Below are 20,089 nucleotides of genomic sequence, written 5' to 3'. Positions count from 1 at the left end.
AGACATAGCATCAACACACACTCACAAACACACACATACACGCACGCTTCTGTCTGAGCAGGAAGGCTCAGTCTCCAAAGTAGGAATCACAATTTAATTTCAACATGTATGTGTGTTTGGAAGAAATCCAAGAATTTCCATATAAACTCCTTAGGTCCCAAATTGAACACTTTTATCCCTGTTTCTCATAGATGAACAGTTTGTTGAAGTAAGAAATTGCACCTTGAAGAGACAGTATCCACATTCTTTTGGCCTACTGGAAACAACTTTTAAGCCCCCCCTCCCATTCCCCATTGACCTATCCAGCTCCAAATAATTTCCTTTGCTTTCATATCACTAGGATCAAAAGTTTTAGTCAATACTCCTCAATGGCAACAAACAGCCACACAAATCTTAACAAGTCAAGGGAAGAGGAAAAAGAAAACATTTTTTTCTTCCACAGTTCACTCCTGACCTTGCAAAAAAGGAACAGATGGATTATTGGTTGTATAGCATATTATAGGAAATTTACATTCTGTAAAAGAAAGACAGATTAGGTTTGCGTCCTAAAGAATGAGCCAGTCTCTCATAATTTCTGCTTATTAGTTAGTTGTTAAAAAGGTTTGTAGTAGACAGGACTCTTTCTGAAGCATATAGTAGTCCTTTTTTCATACAGGGTCAACCCAACAGTGCTTAGACCCAAACTAACTTTGTGTGGATTAACCAAATTTGTTATTGTTGAAGTCCAAAAGAGCAGTGCTCAGAGTGGTACCCAGGAAATGACTTAATAAAGCCAACCGCTAGATTAAGAGTCTTAAACCTGTTGTAACCTGGACACTGGGATCCCTCTCTTGTTATGCAGGTAGTATACTTGTCCTCCAATATCTGAATAATATTCCTGCACTAACAACTTATACAGAAAGTATCTGCCACAATGTAAATGCAGCTGAGGAGTCGAAAAGGAGGTAAACTGGCATGAGAAGATCACTGAATTGTGTTTAGCATACCAGTTGTGTTGGTTGGTGGTGACCACACCAGACTCTGCTGTACTAATCTTCCCAGGAGAATAAAAAGGGCACAGTATCAACGATGAAGAGGAATTTCCTACTGCTGCCTCTGACTGCAGTATCTCTCCATGTTGGGAATGGAAAAGATATGCTAAAAAGGAGCAAGATGGCATCTATCTTTTCTGGAAAACGTGTGTGACAGTAAGGAATTCTTCAAAGAAAAGAGAAGTCACATGGAAAGATAAGTCACCATAGAGCAACTGGGGCTTAGATGCTGAAGAACATGAAAGGAATGTACAGTGAAGGTAAAAAAAACCCACAACAACTAACTGTGCATTGCTAAAAGGATCTCACGTATATGTCTTTGCTCCTGTGTTGCACTTGTCCAATCTTTTGGCAAAATGACAGCTGCCAGAGCAACCAGAAGAATTTGGCCAGGTTCTGGTGGCCAAAACCACGATGAATAGCTGTGAGCTGCCCCTCAGATCCATTTGGATGACTGGCACGAAGAAGATAATGAGATATGCCCACTGCTGCGTGCTGAACAAGAAACTCCACCCACATCACCATTCAGAAGGGGCTCTTAGAAGAAGAGCTTCAAATCAGAGAGATCAGAGAAATGTGCTAGGTACTTCAAAGGAAACATTAGAAGAAATGGCTATGGAGCTATCTGAAGGCTCTGTCACAGAAGTTCCTTGTCTTGGTTCCTAAGGAGAATGCTGCCCTGAGCTCTTGCCAAGTATGCAAGTTAGAAATCAGCCCTGTCCTCCCATCACCCTCACCCAGAGGCCAGGAAGAAACCCCATCTTTTGCTCTGCCTTTTTTAATCTTGCTCAGAGAGGGTTTGGGAGAAGGATATGCCATAGCATCGGCGTCCTCATCAATCCAGCTTGTGACACAGAAACTCAACAGTATCTTCCCCATTCCCCAGGTGGTCCAGACCTGTTTGTACATGTATCCAGCAACCCTTCCTCCTAGAAGCATAATCTATCCCGGACAGCACAGCTGAGACACTGTGGCCATTGCACCAAATGGGTACCAGAACCATGCTCCATCCTGAAATACAGCCCCTTGCTCATCCATCTGCATCATCCCATCTCTCTAAGACACAACACTGGTTCTTTACAGGTAAGACAAAATCAGGCCCAAAGCCTATCTCCACAAAGTAATTTAAGAACCTATTTAGTTCAGTGGGAATTAAGAGCCTCACTGCATATATTGGATCTGAGCTAAAATCCTTTCCCCAGAACGACCAGCTCCAGTCAATGTGCCAAGATGACGCTTGTCAATAGGACAGCCATGGCATGACCCCCACGTCAGCAGTGATATTACCAAACAGGCCTTTTGGAAATCATTTTGTAGACTTGCGATTTCAGACTCTGGGAGGCCAAAATCATATACACACTCTACTTCAGCTAATCTAATTAAACACTGTTATCAGATTAATTAGCCTCTTAACAATAATTATGATTAAGGAGCTGCATACCCATGCTGTAGGGAGAGCCAGCAATAATGAATTAATGTTATTTCTCTAAAGGTCAATTTTGATTACGTTTTGACGTGTAGAAACTGTCCAAACACAGTCAATACAAAGAGGTTTCTTTGTTATATTGTGACCTCCTGAACGCAGCTGGAGCAGCTTTGCGTTTCCCAACCATTTCCATGGCACAGCTCTGGGGAGATGCTATCAAAGATGGGCAAGGATACCACAGTCCACATCTTTCTGAGCCACAGTACGGATTTGCTGCAGGCAATAGGACAGATGGTGTAACTGATCTCTTCCAAGGAATAGTAGAGGGAAGATGCTCTAGAAGATACATTTTTCCTTCCTTCCTGCTTGACACCAACATTGGTAATGTGGTCTCACCAATGACAATCCACTCCACCATGAACCAGCCATGGTCCATCCTTCCCAAACCTCCTGCAACTCCTGCTTGGGAGGGTGCTGGCAAATAGACTAAACCCAGAAGATCCATGGCTCTTCCTTATTTTGAAACCACGCCACAGACCTTATCAGTGATCCACAGACAATGAGCCAAACCACTGTGTCTCTTTGCCCGCTCATGTCATTTGTGCTGCCCTTTCTCCTGATGGCCACCTCCCAAACAAACACACTCCCAAATTCTCCTCGCAGGCTAACGCATTGCATCCCGGCCGGGGACGAAGTGGATCTCACCCGTGCAGGTTTATGCACTTTGCATTTCCTATTTGATTCCCCGCATATTGTTTTTAATCAATCTGTAGATTTCTTTTGTCAGTAGTAATTAGAGTGGAACATTTCCTTCCCCAGGGTGCAGATCTGTAGCATAATGCTCTTCATTAATAGATGAGGGGGAAAGTACAGAATGTGGTGATCTTGGGTCTGAACATACGTCTATGAAATGGCAAGCTAATGAGTTAATTTCTGGGTAGGAAAGGGGGGAGGGCATATGGAGAAAGCCTGAGGGCCACTGTCTGTGAAATGGATCTCTCTTCTAGCCTCAAGTATAGTGCTCTGGATACAGCAATTACTGCAAGCTGGTCCACAGACCAGATAAACAATGAATCAAGGCCAGGCTAGTGGTATCAGAACTCATGCATGAGGAAGATACATTTTAGAGGAGAGTTTCAATTATTACATTTGCTAGCTCCACTTGTGAATTAGCCAGCTATGATAAATGTTATCATGCTGTTGTTTGCTTTGCATTTCTCAAAGTGAACTAAAAGACAACACAGCTTGGAACTGTGAATATTAATTACCAATAAAATTGCAGCATTAATCTTTCTTTTCCCCCTTTTTTTTTTTTTCTTCCCAATCTATCGTGGGTGTTAATGTATGACAGCACTCTTTACATGGTCAGAAAGCAAGGTGAGGGAGGGCTTTGGGACATTTATTAATTACAATATTCACAGAAGGAGAGACAAATGAAGGCTGAAGGCTCCAGGGATGGTATTTCCAGCCTAAAATTAGCAGACAGCTTTGGATGACTGCATTCCTTAAAACGTAAATTATATAGGTTGACTGTTGTCTTTAGGTCTTTCTGCTCTCCATTAGGTTTAGGAAAGTTTGTTCATGGTAAGCACTAGTTGGAGACACTGATATAATATCTAGCAGTAAATAGAAAAAGGCTTACATTCCAGTTTCAGTATAAATCAGGACTCATTGCCTTGCACCCAAATCAGTTAGGTCACCATACTGGAAATCTGTGTGAGAAAAAAAAAATAGCCTTTCAGCATTTTGATTTCTCTGTAGCTTACCAATTCACAGCAATATAAACCCACCAACTTCAGAAAATAGTCCAGCAAGAGCCAGCTCAGCGGCTGCAACATCCACCTAGGTTATGTGCAAACCCAACCATCATGCATTTCCCATGTCTACGTTCTCCAGCACACACAAGGAGAAACTTTGTGGAGTTCCCAGTGTAACGGGGACACAAATGCTGAAAGCTCCGCAATTCGAAGCTTTATGTTGGACTTTTCCCCCAAGGGAATACTGATGTGTACGTGTACGTGACTTGGAAATTTGTGCAAAGGACAATACAGTTTGACTGAGAATCAGTCAGGGGTTTTGGAGAAGCCTCTTTGGGGAAAAGGAAAAAATAAGATTAACAATCACCAAACAATTTTCAATTAAATGAAAGACTTAGGACCAGTCTGAACAAGTTTAGCTTTAGTAAAGAGTCCATTGGCTTCAGAGGAAGGTCCTGCCACTCCAGGCTTTAGAGAAGGGAAGAGTTTGCTTACGTCCTACTGAGTCCTTGTACTTAGGAGCACCAGTAAAGGAAATAGCATGACTTAACATAATTTATCACAGGGACCAGCCCTGCTCAGGATGGGCTGGCTGAATAAAATCCTGGTTTCAATGAAGACAGCAGCAAAAAGCTGACTGGAGAATCAAGAACTCCATGAATCTCCTTATCAGCAGTAATCAGTGAAACACTGACTGAGCAGAGGACAGTCAGTCTCCCAGACCGATACTAGCCAGATCAAAGCACAACAGTCTTCAGTATCACCTCACTGTGATTTCAACTGGAAATAACATAACTACCCCTGCTGTTGAGAACAACTTTTTTCTATCTTTCTTTTTACCCTCCTATAACTTTTTGGGGTGAAAGTTCCTCTGCCATGTTCATTATCTACATCTTAAATAATTGCCTTATTTTGGCAAAGGGTACCATCAGTTTTCATGGTTTTAATTCAGCCTCTGAGCTCAGATCAACTAGCATAAGAGTCCCAGAGAACCTTCCATCTGTAATCAATTTCTCCGCGTCCAATGTCATTATTCCATTTGTTTTGATTTTGGTGTATCGTTATGATGGCTAATCCTTTTCATACGCTTAATCTTGCTGAAGTTCCCAAAATAAAGTTTGCTATTAAAGTTAGATGACAGGCAGGCTGGTCAGAAAGGCAATATTTCTTTTTCAGTTCTGTGAGTGTTATGCACCTCTAGTTGATGAAAGTAGCGGTGGTGTGATTCTCATTGTAATTTGTGCAATATTCCAGTCAATAATAGTGTCTTGTTGAAATACGCATTAAAAAGTCTATAACATTAGTGTAATGGACACACTCCAACACATCTCTCTGGTCTGGCTTCCTCATAAAGATTTTAAATGACTGTCTTAATTAGATCCTAATATTAACAGGAATATTACATAAAGCTAAATGAGGACATAAACTTCAACCGAAAGCTACTTCCACCCAAGCCCCTGCCCTCTGGTCTGCACACACCAAATCATTCTGGAACATTTTCATTCTCCATCTTGGTTCCACTGACTGCTTTTTTTTAAGCTTTTAGCAACAAATGATGCCTTTTCCCATAACAAAAGCTTTCAAATCTGTCAGAGAAAACAAGAAATTACCTTGTTCAGGTTTGAATCGCAATAATCTTGATTACTGCCCTGGCATTTCTTTGATCGAAGCATTAGGATACTAATGAGACAACCTACAACACAGTAGATTAACTTGGTCACTTCCTTCTTTTCTTTTTTTTTTTTTTAATGTTGCTGATTTGCATGATTTAGGACGAGAGGAAATGGCCTCAAGTTGCGCCAGGGGAGGTTTAGATTGGATGTAAGGAAAAATTTCTTTACTGAAAGAGTGGTGAAACATTGGAACAGGCTGCCCAGGGAAGTGGTGGAGTCCCCATCCCTGGAGGTATTTAAAAGACGAGTAGATGAGGCGCTTAGGGACATGGTTTAGTGGGTGGTGGTGTTGGGTCAGTGGTTGGACTCGATGATCTTAGAGGTCCTTTCCAACCTCAATGATTCTATGATTCTATGATTTTGTCCAATGAGCTGTTACAAAGGACTCCAAACAGAAGTTATTGATGAAGGTCACTCTACATCTTCTCCATTCATTAGCAACCAAGAAGCTATTTTGGACCCTTGAAGTAAAATCCAAACACCCCTTCTAGAGCTGTCCCATTACAGTCATCCCTGTAAAGCATATATATGTACGAGGTTCTGGCAAAGCAGCCCCAGTTGGATCAGTCAGGATTTTCCTTACGCAGTAATGAAGACCAAGAGGAGACTTGCGCCTGCATTGTTCTATTAAGTTTCCTCTTTCGTTTCCATATCACAGCATGCTCAGTCAAAGCTATTTCGGTGCTTCACTGATCAAACTGATTTTTCCCTTTGATGATAATATGAAATATGATAGGATAATAGGGTTGTTATATAATCAAAGTCGACAGCAGGGAGCTAAATTTGTGTTGTTTTGATGAAGAGCACATTAGTGTGACATAAATAGACTAATCTGATTTATTATTATTATTTCTAATGCTTAATAATAGGGAAGGGTAGGGGAAACGAGGCTTTGGGGAATGAGAGTGCATCACAAAGTGATAGCAGACACGTGTGTGCTACAGAAACACAGGTTAGGTATTTTGGATATTAGGATGTCTTGTCATAAGCAGCACCACTACTACCTGCTTCTAGCTGAATTTTAAAAGAGCAAGTAGCGAGCAAGAGAGGTTGTTCTGAAAGAAATAATGTCTTAAGTGGAATAAAATTAATAATGTACCAGAGAAAATATTCTGTGAAAAGCAGAGTTGTGGGAAGAGAACTGGTATTCATGTAGGGCAATAAGAAGTCAGAGATAAAGCAGACAAAAATCAGCTCACCTTTCACCGACTAATTTTTCATGTGTAACTGAAAAGCTGGGATTAACCTTGGACAAAAGAAAGAAATAATGTCTTAAGTGGAATAAAATTAATAATGTACCAGAGAAAATATTCTGTGAAAAGCAGAGTTGTGGGAAGAGAACTGGTATTCATGTAGGGCAATAAGAAGTCAGAGATAAAGCAGACAAAAATCAGCTCACCTTTCACCGACTAATTTTTCATGTGTAACTGAAAAGCTGGGATTAACCTTGGACAAAAGCTTCCCTGTCAAGATACTGTCTGTCCAGTTCCAGACAGTCCAAGTCATTATTCATACATCAGTCAAGAACCGCAAAAACAACGAAAGAGAGAGCTATATTTTGCCCGATGTGTACACATGAGAGTTCTTGTATTTGTGGCTGCTCACAAAGCAAAGTCCTGCAAGAGCTCATGCAAATGTCTGAATCCGTGCAGTCTTGCAAAGGAAACGTCTTGCCACTTTAAAATCTCGTGTGTAACAAAAATGTACAATTGGACAGAATTGCGGGTCCTTCAGGCAGAAAAAAAAAAATATTTGTAATATTTAAATTAATAAAAATAAATATTTTTACATCCTAAGGAATGCAGATACATTTTAGCAAAACACTTTCCCACATACACAGTCATTACAGCTTTTAGACTTGAAAGTATCCCTACGGACTCTGGCTCCTTCGTATCAACATCCATAGATTTCTTCAACCACATCCATAAACTTCGACTAAGCTGATGCAGAGCTTTTATAAAGCCACTGAGTTCTAATGCAAAGACTCTAAGTGGCCGATAACCCATGACACGCTGAGGTAAGTTGCTCCCCTGGTTAAACACCCCATGTATTAAAATTTACTCTCCATTTATGGTTCCAGAGGGAAGATTTAGTAACAAATCAGCTAGAGCATGTAACAGCTTTGAACTTCTGGAGTTCAACATGATTTATAGGACATTTAAAGATTATTTTTATATGCAGCAGAAATAGAATTTTCCTCTTTTCTGAAAGGAAAAAAAAGGAGAAAGCTAACCAATTTTTATATGATGTAACCTTTTTTCCAAAACTGTTTAAATTTTTTGCTAAAAGTCCTGTTACAAAAGTTCTCCTTTGCTAGGCAGAATTTCACTTGAGTTCTGCAAAATCCCAAACTTTTGCTCCTTTTCTCCAGTGTCAAATACATCCAGCAGTCGTACACGATACAGATGTGTATATTCCAGGCATTCTTTTTCTTATCTCCTTAGCAGCAAAAGAAACCTACATCTATTTGCACTTCTGGGATGCCACAAGCAAAGACTACGAAAGTGAATTTGGACAGCACAGTGAACCCTACGGGCCACCCTCAAGGAAACCAGCTTCTAGGTGGCAATCACTGAGGTGGTTTAACACATCCTGAAACTGCTTTTCTAGGTATGCTTGCTTCGATACTTCTGCCATGAGCATTTGCCTTAGGACATGGTACCAGCAGCACGGCATTAATGCACCCAGCATGCTCTCCTACCGTGCTGAAGGATGTGATCCCCACACGTTAGGCAGAAAAAGTCCGTCCTCATCCATCCTCATTAAGAATCCTAAGTTATTTCTTCACTAATCTTAATGGAGGTTTTCATGCCACAGCAATTTATAATGCCAGAGGAAGCTGCATAGGGGAGTCAAAGTCGTGGATACTTGCTTTTCATTTACTTGTTGAAACACAGATATGGAAATTAGGAGAACATGAACATATTTGATATAGCTAATAATTTAAAGCCAGGGAGAAGAGAACAGAGGAGGAATGACATTCCTTCTTTCTCCCTATTAATGCTCTTTATAGATGCCTCTTTGAAAGGACATCAACATCCATCAGCACACAGAGCTCAGAGCTGGGGCTTGTACAAAAACACACCATCTAGTTTAAGAAGAAGAAAAAAAAAAAGGATTATTGCTTTTACACTGAGAGCACAAAATGGTTGAATCAGCAGGAGGTGATTAGTGCCAAAAAAAGACGGGTTTTGTATGGCGACTTAACACAGAAGGTTATTTAAAAGATAGGATTAAATCAGAGACAAAGGTGCAGGTTTATAAAACTCCCAGTCCTACCCCTGTCAAACCAAAGATAAATCTCCCAAAGCGCTAAATCCCATGTAATCATTGCAAATTCCTATTGTCTTAAAAGGGAGCTGGATTAGGCCTCTAATTCGGTTCTGTAAAGTCCGTTTGGTCCAGATGAACAACCAAGAGATGGACAATCTCCAAGGAACAACTCTATGACGTGGTCTCAACATCCTCCACTACAACTTGCCAACGCAATCACTCCCAGCGTTACCCTCCAATCACTGGAGTAAAACTGCTTTTGCCCGTTACTGCTAAGTGCATTTTGCCTTTCCGCCTAGCAAAAAAGCAATATCACATCTAATCTCACAAGTTCCCAGTGAGCCAAACACAAGATACTGTCCCTTGAATTCTTCCTGAGACCAACAAAGGCTTTCCATTATTTACAAATCAAAAGCATTTAGAGACAATCATCTTTATTTTTTTATTTAAAACAAGGAATGCCCTGTCACTATTATATAAGAAAAAATATACATCCACCTATTTATACCCATCCTAATCCAAGCATTCCAAAAAATATAATTCCTATTCATGCAGGTAATTATAATTTTATAAATAAAATAAAAATAACAAAATACACTCTTTAGTTCCAACAATTGTCCCAATTTCTCTTAAAAATTCCACTTGCAAATTGTTGGAACAGTTGAAAATGATAAAAGTAAATATAGTTAAATCAATAGGATTATTTGCTTTTGATTATTAACTCCATTGCTAGTTTTTCTTGTGTTTTTATTATGCATACCAGTTTTAGTAAGTGCATGCTTTATTTTATTTTATTTTTTTTTAATTTTGAACTGTAAAGCTAAAATGATCCATCTTTTCCTGCCTTTTTTTAATGTTAATACAATCTAAAATCTAGCATTAAAAAATTTATCATGATACACCTGGTATACTGACTGCTTATGGCGCATGCTTGTCTTGGCAAAAAACAAAACAAATTGGCTCCCCTCCCACCCTCCCCGTTCTTTTTGGAAGCAATCTAAAAGTAAAAAGCAGGCTGGAACACAATTGCTTCAAGGGAAAAAAAAAAAATAATACCTGATGCTTTAATTTTTGTCACATGGCACTAGTTGTGGAATTGCACGCGCGCACACACACACGCACACACACCCAACACGCACGCACGCTGCAACCTGCTCGTGAGGAAAATAGTTTATTAGGTCAGGAGTGCCAGTGGCACATGAAGGCTCCCAGCTGTGTGTGCAACTTTGGATTTGGTACCCACTTCACGTCACCTTGAATCCTCTGACATCCACCGAGGGGGTAATGTAAGGCATACTTTGCTGGAACAGTAATAATCCATGCTTCATGCTCAAGAGCTGAGTCTCAGAGGAGGACTAGCTTTCTCTACTCCCTTTGGCCTCGCTCCGTCTCACTCAAGGAACAAAAATACCAAAACAACGGAGAAGAACTGGGGAAAACAAGGAAAGCAAAAGAAGACAAATCCCTTTAAATGGACTTTCGCCTTTTCATCAGCCTGTGGTTATCTGTAAAGCTGTGCAACCCAGGTGAGATGGAGCTGACAGGAGATGGGAGAAGGCTGTTTTTTAATGTGCTTGGCGAGATCTCCTCTATCTTGTAAGAGATGGAGTGAAAGTACTGGGGGTTCAGCTTCGAGCTGAACGAATTTTGGTGGGACACCACCCGGCTGGTGTACTCGTGGGACCTGTAACACATGCAGGAACAAACTGACTGAAGGTCTGTTACTTCGGCCTTGTACCGTGGCCGACCATGCTGGGAGTCCTCTTGGATGTGGATAATCATGCTGTTGCGGTTCCCTGCCAGGGATGCCCGTTCCTCGGCATCCCGCCTCTCGTCCTCGCTGTTCATGGTTAAGAACCTGAGAACAACCAGATTTAGAAATGCCCCAATGACTGTCAACCCCACTAGAATGTACATAAAGCTAAAAGCCACGTAGAGAGGCTTCTTTTGAAGGGCCCCTTTGGTCTGCAGGGCCACATAGTCTCCAAACCCTATCGTAGTCAATGTTATAAAGCAGTAATAGTAAGCATGGAAAAAGCTCCATTCCTCGTATTGGGAAAAGGCTGCTGCTCCAATGCAGAGTGTTCCCATGCAGGAGAAGAAACCCACAGTGACCATGTTTTCCATGGAGACCTCGGTGCTCCTCATCCCACAGCACTTTTTGATGCGTTTCAAGAGGTACTTGACGAAGGTGTTCATGCGCTCGCCCAAGCTCTGGAACATGACGAGTGTCAGTGGGATCCCCAGGACCGCATAGAACATGCAAAAGGCCTTCCCCGCGTCTGTCCCTGGGGCAGCATGTCCATAACCTGGGAGGGGGAATGAAAAGACAGGACAGTCAGCAAGGCAGGTGATGACCACAGCTCCCCCTTCATGCAACCCACGTGAATCACAGATACTCTCATGCCGCAGCCAGATCCACAGCTACAGGAACATTGCAGTCACACAATCTTCCTATCTCCTCACCCACGTCCTGTATCTGAAGCAAATAAGACACAGAACGACAAAGTTGTACACACAGGAGTGGGAAAGATGAAAGAATGAGCAATCCATCCTACCTCAAATAACTGTGCAGTCTCCTAAACAAGATTATATCACGTTCATTCGCTACAGAAATTTCACATCCATCCTGTATCGCATGCAATAGTGGAAACTTTGGAAATAGGTTGATTTGTCCACACTATTTTTGAGAGCAGTTGGTGTTGCCCTGTCCCAAAACCAGAGTACACTGATGGCATCCAAATTCTGTGTCTATTGGCAGCATGGAGTTAACAACATCCACAGACCCACCGACCAAAGAAATTGCTTTCCAAACTCTTCCATACTGAACAAATATTTCTCCTAGACACCCTATGAAAGCCACTCACTGCTGCAACACCGCAGGACTTTAGGGGTTTAATGCTTGCTCTATCTTTAATTATTGAAGAATAAACAACTTACCAGCTTGTTTTATAGTTTTACAGCTTTTACAGCTAGTCTGGCAAAGGCAATTTTGTCAGGATATTAAACTAATCCAGGACAGAGGATGTAGCATGTTTCACAGCATAGTTTATAGACAGTAAAATCATGGCTAAACCTTTATTCTAAATCAAACCATAAGTGGGGGGGGTCTGTTTTGAAATTATAATTTCACTTTTCCACATCACACTGTTTTAAAAATCTACATTTCTTACAGCTAAGACCCTAAGCAACAGTACCAAAGTCTCCAAAATGGGATGGCTGGGACTCACCTGGCCACGGTGTGCATTGACCACGTGGGCACCACTATCTAGACTCCCCTTAAAGTCAATAAATAGAAATATGCACTTCCCAAGTGCAATTTCTCTCACCTACACCTAGGTGTCTAAAATAGGTCAATGAGTTATTCTGAGGAGACACCTATTTCTCTACAGTCATTATAATAGAAATCTCAGGACAGAACTCAGTTCAAGATTAATATACCTAAATTTTGGTATCTACATGTGTGCTAGGTGTCCAAGCTCCCATCATAGTCAACAAAGATTTAATGAAAACAGCCAGTAGCGAGTTATTTAACTGACCATTCCAAGTCTACCTTATGGTGAGATGAAATGACAGTACTGACTGTTCCATTGACTGTATTCATTAGGTCCCCATTAGACTGACCAGATGTCTATTGACTGCAGAAGAATTTAGACACTTACTGCACAGGTAGACAACTACATGCAAACAGCCGAATGCAGGTGTCTTAATCATGAGTAGAGCTCCACCTTCAGTGACTAGCTCCAATGTAGGTGCCTGCATTGTAGACACTGAGGGTTTAAATCAGCTTTCCAGAAAGAGGCGTCTAGCAACATTTGAGACCCCTGAGACATCAGGTTATCCATAGAGGGATGGCAGATGAAACACACGGCATACAGCAGACCCACGCTCCTACAGATCAGAAGCTGGAAGCCAGACAGCACCTGAGATACTACTGAGGCAGACCAGAAGAGCATGGCCATTCTCTGCAGACCATTCCCGTTGCACTGCCTCAGCCCTGCCCACCACCTTTAGACTCATTTTATGGACCTGCTACTCTAAATTTGTCTAATTTTTTTTAACCTGTTGACACTGCCCACTGCCCCAACCTCCTGTCACAACAGATTCCAGAAGTTCACTATCTGCTGTGTAAAAAAGTACTTCATAATTTCAAGCAGATCTCCTTGTTTCACGTAGAGCCCATTAGCTCTAGTATTAAAGTTCTACATCTACCTTATCCATCACCTGCATGACTTCAGCTAAACTCAGTTTTACCTCTGCCCTGTTGCCTCCTGTCCGAACTGGAGCCACAGCCTTTTTAGCTCATACAGCAGAAATTACATTCCCTTGATCATTTCAATGTCCTTCTCTGGACCTTCTCTAGCTCTACCACATCATTTTTGAGGTGCAGAGACCAGAACTCCGGAGAGCCCTCAGGATGTGGGTGCACCACAGAGTCTGCAGTTTTGCCAGAACAAAAATATGAACACCAGGCAACCTTCAAAATGAAAAGCAACAGTGGACAAGAAAATAAAATGAGAAAACCAGCAAGAATGCCTTCCGAAAAGCAACAGGTATTTCTTTAGCTCAGTTGCTAGTTGTTGGCAGATGGATGGGATGCAAAAACCAGTTTACAGAAGAAGCACATAAATCAAAGTAGGAAGTTCTTTTCAGGTTACAAACCAAAGAGATTCACCTGTTGTATTGGGCCAGGTAGCCTGTTCATCATAAAAAGCAGTTTCCAAATTACCTGGAAAGGGAAGTGTTTTCAATAGATTGATGCTGAGTTTGTTCCACCTGACTGTCCCTCAATAAAGGCTATAATTGCCTCTCATTACTAAGATCAGCTTTTGAACTACAGGGGTGTTAATTAAACCAGGGACATATTCCCATTTTATAGCTTTAGTTACAGCTGATAAAGAGAAGGAAAGCTTCAGAAAATGTGATTTTCCAGATGGTTGCAGAGATGGCAGTTGGTGGAAACAGCTTTCACTTTGGGTTCTAAAGAAAACGGTTGGGGTGAAAAAAGATTTCTTTTGATATCACTATATCCCTCTCACTAAAGATATCCACAGAGACAGTTTAGGGAGATTATAAAACATTAATATTATATGCTTACACACTATCTCACAATTGAATTTCTGAAATTTGTCACAGACTTTGTAATTAACTTGCGACTCACAGCTTTCCCATAAGATAGCAATGTATCCATATCCCTGTTTTACAGATAGGAAAGCACAGACACTGGCAGGCTTTGATTTCTCTCCAGTTCACACAGGTAGACAGAATATCCAGAAATTGTGATTTCTGTTCTGCCCCATGTCATACTGACATTCCACAATATCAGATAAATGTCTTTTACCGTATTTTCACCATGAGGCTGGGGTAAAGAAAGGATTTTATTCATGAAGCTGGAATAAGACTTTACAAATAGATTCACGTATAGGGGATCAGAGTTATACATTTCTCCAGTACAACATGGCTTTAAGGGATAGACACCTTAGTCATTGCCTTCAGCACTCTGAAATGAGGGGTTTCAAAATACACCAAAGAAAGACTTAACGCTCCATTACTTTAGCATTACAGAATCCATGCAGCACTACGCAGAGCAATGCATGAAAAGCAAACAAAGTGCATGTTCTCTGAAATTCAGTAAATCTCAAATTTAAAACAAACCACTGTCTTCTTAACATCAGAGACTGCCTCTGGGAAAAATGAGGTCAGTAATTGCCAGAGGAAGAGGGGCACAGAGGATCATTAACGCCAGGAAATAGCCCTCCGCAGCGCACAGGGTCAGTCTCCAAGTAGTTGGGTTTTACTTCTGTCGGGTAAAGGCAGAAGCAGAAGCAACTGCCTTGGTAGCAGATTTCAGCTACCAAAATTCAGCCTAACTTCTTCTACATGAATGCCACTGCCCTTTACCAGAGTATAAAGAGATGACTCCATGTGAACCATAAAAAACACAAGGCTTAAAGAGAAATAGAAAGGTTAAGCATGACATTGGTATTTCTCACTCTTCTGTGGTGAGGAAGAAAGATCAAACAGAAGACCTTAAAATTAGGTATAGCAAATGCACCCCCTAACAAGCCATGGGGCTGAGATAACAGTGAGAAAGGTATAGATGGAGCTTTACATTGGACAACACCCAGGTAAATACTACCTATACTACTCTACTATACTAACCAGTTTGCTGAGGTCCCACAATACAGCAATATGACCACAGCAGGCAGGTTTGTCTGATATTTACTGAGATATAATTTGAATGATCAAGGACAGTCTAAGTAACTTTCACCTTGATTGGAAGTGATGTCATTAGTACTCTCTCTCTCTTTTATAATACCTCCCAGCTGCTTAGGCTTTCAAGACAGAGCTCATCTGGGTTGGCACCAAGAAGAATAGTTTGGCATGAGGAAATGTCATGTCTCAGAGTGTTACTCCAATTCTGGACTGCAGAGCACCAATGCACCGCAAAAGCCGTCTCCTCCCAGTTATGGAAGGGCTGGCCTACCGACATCAAGCAGAACTGCAGGAAGGTGTGGGCAAGGGAGGCAAAGGGTCAGACCGTAAGGACTGGCACAAAATGAGTTACTCTGTTAAGGTCTTCCCTGCCTTTGATTTTCCAGGCCTTGTCCATTCTGCAGTGGAAAACTCTCAAAGACCATGTGCATCTATAGGCAATTCTAGAAAAACAGGGAATACTATTTTCTTGTTTGCCAGAGTATAGCTATGAAAGTCTGGAGAAAAACCACTCAGCCTCCTTCAAAGCTTATTTTTCCATGGTGCCTTTCAGATGAGACACAGAGAGAAACTCCTCATTACAAGCTATGTGAGGTCCATTCGGGAGGGCAATCCAAATAGCCTTCTCTCGCTTCTAAAGGGACATTGTGCTGGGGTACGAGGCCACAACCATAGCATGCAGTGGAACACAGTGCACAGCTATCCTGAATCCAACAGCGACCACAGGCAGATGGCTGGGGAAGAGTACAGGAATGGTATAATTATATGGGACATTTCCCCCAAGTATTCACATACCCAGCTTCATCATTTGGAGCTCAGGGATTTCCTAAGCCAGATATGATTTCACTGGTTTTAGTAACACACAATGGATTTCTCTTCCATGAGCTTGGGCATTGTCCCTTGAAAGTGTATAAACTTTCAGCACCTGCAATGTCCTGTGGCAAGAAGGTCCATAGATCAACCATGTGTTCTTTAAAAAAATCACCACCGCTTCTTTACTTCTCTCCCATTACTATCATCTGATGTCCCCACCTCCTCTATTGAAGAGACCAGGAACAATCATTCCCTATTCCCCTTCTTTGTGTCACTCATGATTTTATAGACATTTTATCAACAAAAATGCCGTGCCTGCATCCAGGCCCTAAGCAAGTATCTCTGGCACTGTATAGCCTCACGTGGACAGACCAGCTTGCTTAGGTCTCCATCAGTGATCTTTGCACCACGCTCAGCTGCAGAGTATAGACAGGCCCGTAACATCTGTCTTGTCCTCCAACACAAATTCTCTTGAATAACACTTTGCTTCTGGGGCAAAAAGGGTCTCAATAAACAATTTCATGCTATTGCAATGATGCAGATTGTCCAGAATAAGTAAATCCATTAAAAAAAAAACCATTATGGGAAAAATTCCTGAATACTTTCAGTGTGTTGCATCTACATACTGCAAGGCAATATCTACTCTAGCAAACTAAACTGGGACAAGGGATGGATTCCACCACCAACCCATGATTGTCCACACTCTTAAATCATTAGCACAGTTCCCGTCATGGCTTTACCCTGGACCAGCCAGCAGTGTCCCAGGCAAAGTCCATGCCTGGTCCACCCATGGCGGTTAACACTGGCCAGGGACCACTGCAGCTAAGCACCACTCTGGGGCAGGACGTGTGTTTAGCTGTTACTGGCATTCTCCATGCATCTCTGCTGGCTTCTGTGTCTTACAAAACACAGGTCCTGCTCTACTTCGTAGCATAGATGGAGCCTGCACGGTGCAAAGCAAAGGGTGTTTTTCTACACTGGGCTCTGTCAGAGATGGGGAGAGGTTTGTCTCTAGATGTGCATTGGTACCAGGCCAAATACATGGTCAATGTTAAAAAAAAAAAATTAAATGTGGCAGTGGCAAGTTAGTTATAGGTCGCGTTCAGGCCAGTGTGTAGCTGCAGAGCGGCTAAGCCTCATTCACATTCACATTCAATGTACAACAGGTTTTAGATATCTTGAATCTCGAAGCAACACTGTGTTATTCATGAGGGATGCTTTATTTCTCTCAGGAGTAGGTTTCTCCCCTCATTCATCCACACATCATTCATCCCCATGACGGACATTTGGGCCTGGTCATCTCTGACAACAGCCTCGGGAAAGAAATGAACTACTCCATCCCCGTGACTCAAACCTTTCTTACTCATGCTGGCAGCAGCCCTGGCCGTGAGATAATGAAAAGAGGATAACGGCACCTGTTACTCAGACGGGCAAGCATAATTCAGATTAAAACATCTTCCTGATGTCACACACTTCATTTCAGAGGTTCATCTACGTCAGAGAAAGTGCCACAAAGAACAGGCTGCCTCTCCGCTGGATTTGCTGCTCGTGCTTTCAGCAGGGAGAAGAAACAACGTGGCCTTCGCGGTGCAGATGAAAGAGGTTTCAATAGGGATCAGGGAGATACTTCATCTATCTAACTGGTAGTAACTTATTTACCAGGACAAAGGCATTCTCCTGTAAGGAAATCGAGAGCACATCACGGATGCTGCTGTACCTGGATGAAAGCTGCCGTGTAACTACACCAGCCTCCTGGCACACGAGCACTGCTGACTGCTCCCTCTTCTCTCTCCCAGATGTCTGGGCTCTCCCTGAATCCTGCTGCCTTTCTCCCCAAACATCTCCAGGACTCCCTTTTCCTTTCATTCCCTTGTTAGTCAATCTCACTGCAGCACATCAACTGAATAATCTCTCTTACTTTGCACAGCTTCTCCTTCCATCCTCAAAGACGTCCTCCCCTTCCATGCTCAAAAGACAGTCTCTAATGTCAGGTCAAAGCGTGGCACACGGCTCCCTACAGGAACACACAGCAATATGGGCTAATATCATCCCATGTTGTGAAGACATGGACGTTGTGTGAGAGAAGGAAGGATGTGCCAACCCCCAGGTGCAACCTCAAATCCAAAATCCCTCGACAAGGTCGGCATAGCCTCTCACCCCAGCTCACCCGTGCTCTGTTATGACTGCTTCCATGTCCTGACTGCAGAGGTAAGGCCACGCCACCTTTGAAATGACACTCATCGCTTTGCATTGTATCAAGACCTGCAGAAGACCTCCTATTCTGGGCAGCAGGGACGCAGCAGGCTTCCCTGACTTTATTCTCCCCACCACGAGCACAGACGTCTCTTCTTGATCTTGGAACCAAACTTTCAAGATGTTCAGGGAAAACAGCTTCAAAAGCAGCTCTGACCGGCTGGGCAGGCACACACAGACGCACAGGCGGTGTCCAGCAAAGAAATGAGGAGGAGAAGAAATGGCTTCTCTCTGTGATCCGCTGACCGGCAGGTGAAGGCACAGCCAAAGCTGGTCTTCTTGCGGGTGGGAGGCCAGCCCTGACCCGTGCGCATCTGGAGTCAGGACGGACAACTGCCTCGGCCTCAGAAATTACCCCCGGCACAGCAATTTCTGTAAGCTCACCAGGCACGCTGAATCTACTGCCTGTCAGCAAACTTGGTGTATGACAGCCCAGGAGCAGAGCTGAAGGTCTCATCCAAAACAACTTACAAGACTGAAAATTACTGCTGAGTCAGCACAATGCCAGCTTCCGTGCCACTCATCTCTCCACCACATTTCCTCACTCCCTCCATTGGTCTGGTCTGCAGCCATCACACGTTACCTCCTGCCTTATGAAACCTGAACCTCCCGCTCTGGAGCATTACTGATAGTAATTTTTTCCCGTAGCTTCTCTTCCGGCCACACCAAGTTGCAGTAGATACCAGCATGGAGAATGCTTTGCATTGCCCAAACTGCCTGTTGGCATCAATTCCCTCCCCTGAGCATTACCAGATGTTGTTCAACCATGTCCCATTGGAAGATACAACCGTAGGAAAACTACTACATCAAGCGTGCTTGGGCAACTGCTTAAGAACACAGCCCTGAACTCTTACAGCCATGATGGAGCAAGAACTGAGGCCATCAGCTGCAGCAGCCTTCTGGGTAGTCCTCCTGTGGGTCCAGCTTGGGAAGACAATACGTTTCTCACATTACCTTAAATGATAGTGGTCCAAAGGCAGCAATTTAATTTTGTGAAACACAGTCATGCACTGCCATCCTCATTTCTGATTCAGGGTAGGATTTAGGGCTTCAGGTTTGGCTGGTTTCATCTGGGGATCACATGCAATACAGTCAGGCATTCCCCATAAGAAGTTGACCCTCTTGAGGAGACTTCTCTTGGATTCTTAGAAGATCGAGGCAAAATAATGTGTCTCAGTCCCAGTAAAGCTCTCAGTAAGGTCACCTCCATGGGATATGTTGCAGAACTGCGTTTCAGAGGTTCTCAGACTGCTTAGATTGGGTTTTCCTCCTCCTTCCCTGCCTGGACTCCACCACCAGCATGTACATGGGATGGTCTTTCCTCTGTGCTGTTCGATGCCTATGTGGGGCGGTGAGGGGACAAATCAGTTCAGTTCATTGGGGCAGAGTAGCTGGAAGCGCTGCTCATTCAGTCGTGTGCCCATCAGGTGTGTGCCCAGGCAGTTTCTACCCTTGTCCTGGTTTCGGCAGGGGTAGAGTTAATTTCCTCCCTAGTAGCTGGTACAGTGTTTTGGATTTAGGATGAGAACAAAGTTGATAACGCACCGATGTTTTAGTTGTTGCTAGGTAATGCTTACACTAGCCAAGGACTTTTCAGCTTCCCATGCTCTACCGACTGAGAAGGCTGAAGGTGCACAAGAAGCTGGG

At 42.7% G+C, this 20,089-nt stretch overlaps 1 protein-coding gene across 1 annotated transcript in view; it reads right to left on the bottom strand.

Annotated features, from left to right (window-relative positions):
- Positions 1-10,627: 10,627 nt before the first annotated feature.
- The window catches only part of KCNK9 (potassium two pore domain channel subfamily K member 9), an 85,489-nt gene continuing 76,027 nt past the window's right edge, over positions 10,628-20,089 (bottom strand). Inside the window, exon 2 of the mRNA XM_009285083.1 lies at positions 10,628-11,469. Coding sequence (XP_009283358.1) covers positions 10,628-11,469 — 842 coding nt within the window. The remainder of the gene's footprint in view (positions 11,470-20,089) is intronic.

Source organism: Aptenodytes forsteri, unplaced genomic scaffold (genome assembly GCF_000699145.1).
Source record: "Aptenodytes forsteri isolate BGI_AS27 unplaced genomic scaffold, ASM69914v1 Scaffold182, whole genome shotgun sequence".
Classification (NCBI taxonomy): domain Eukaryota; kingdom Metazoa; phylum Chordata; class Aves; order Sphenisciformes; family Spheniscidae; genus Aptenodytes; species Aptenodytes forsteri.
Note: the sequence above shows the minus strand (reverse complement) of the source record. Positions and strands in the feature narration are given on the sequence as shown.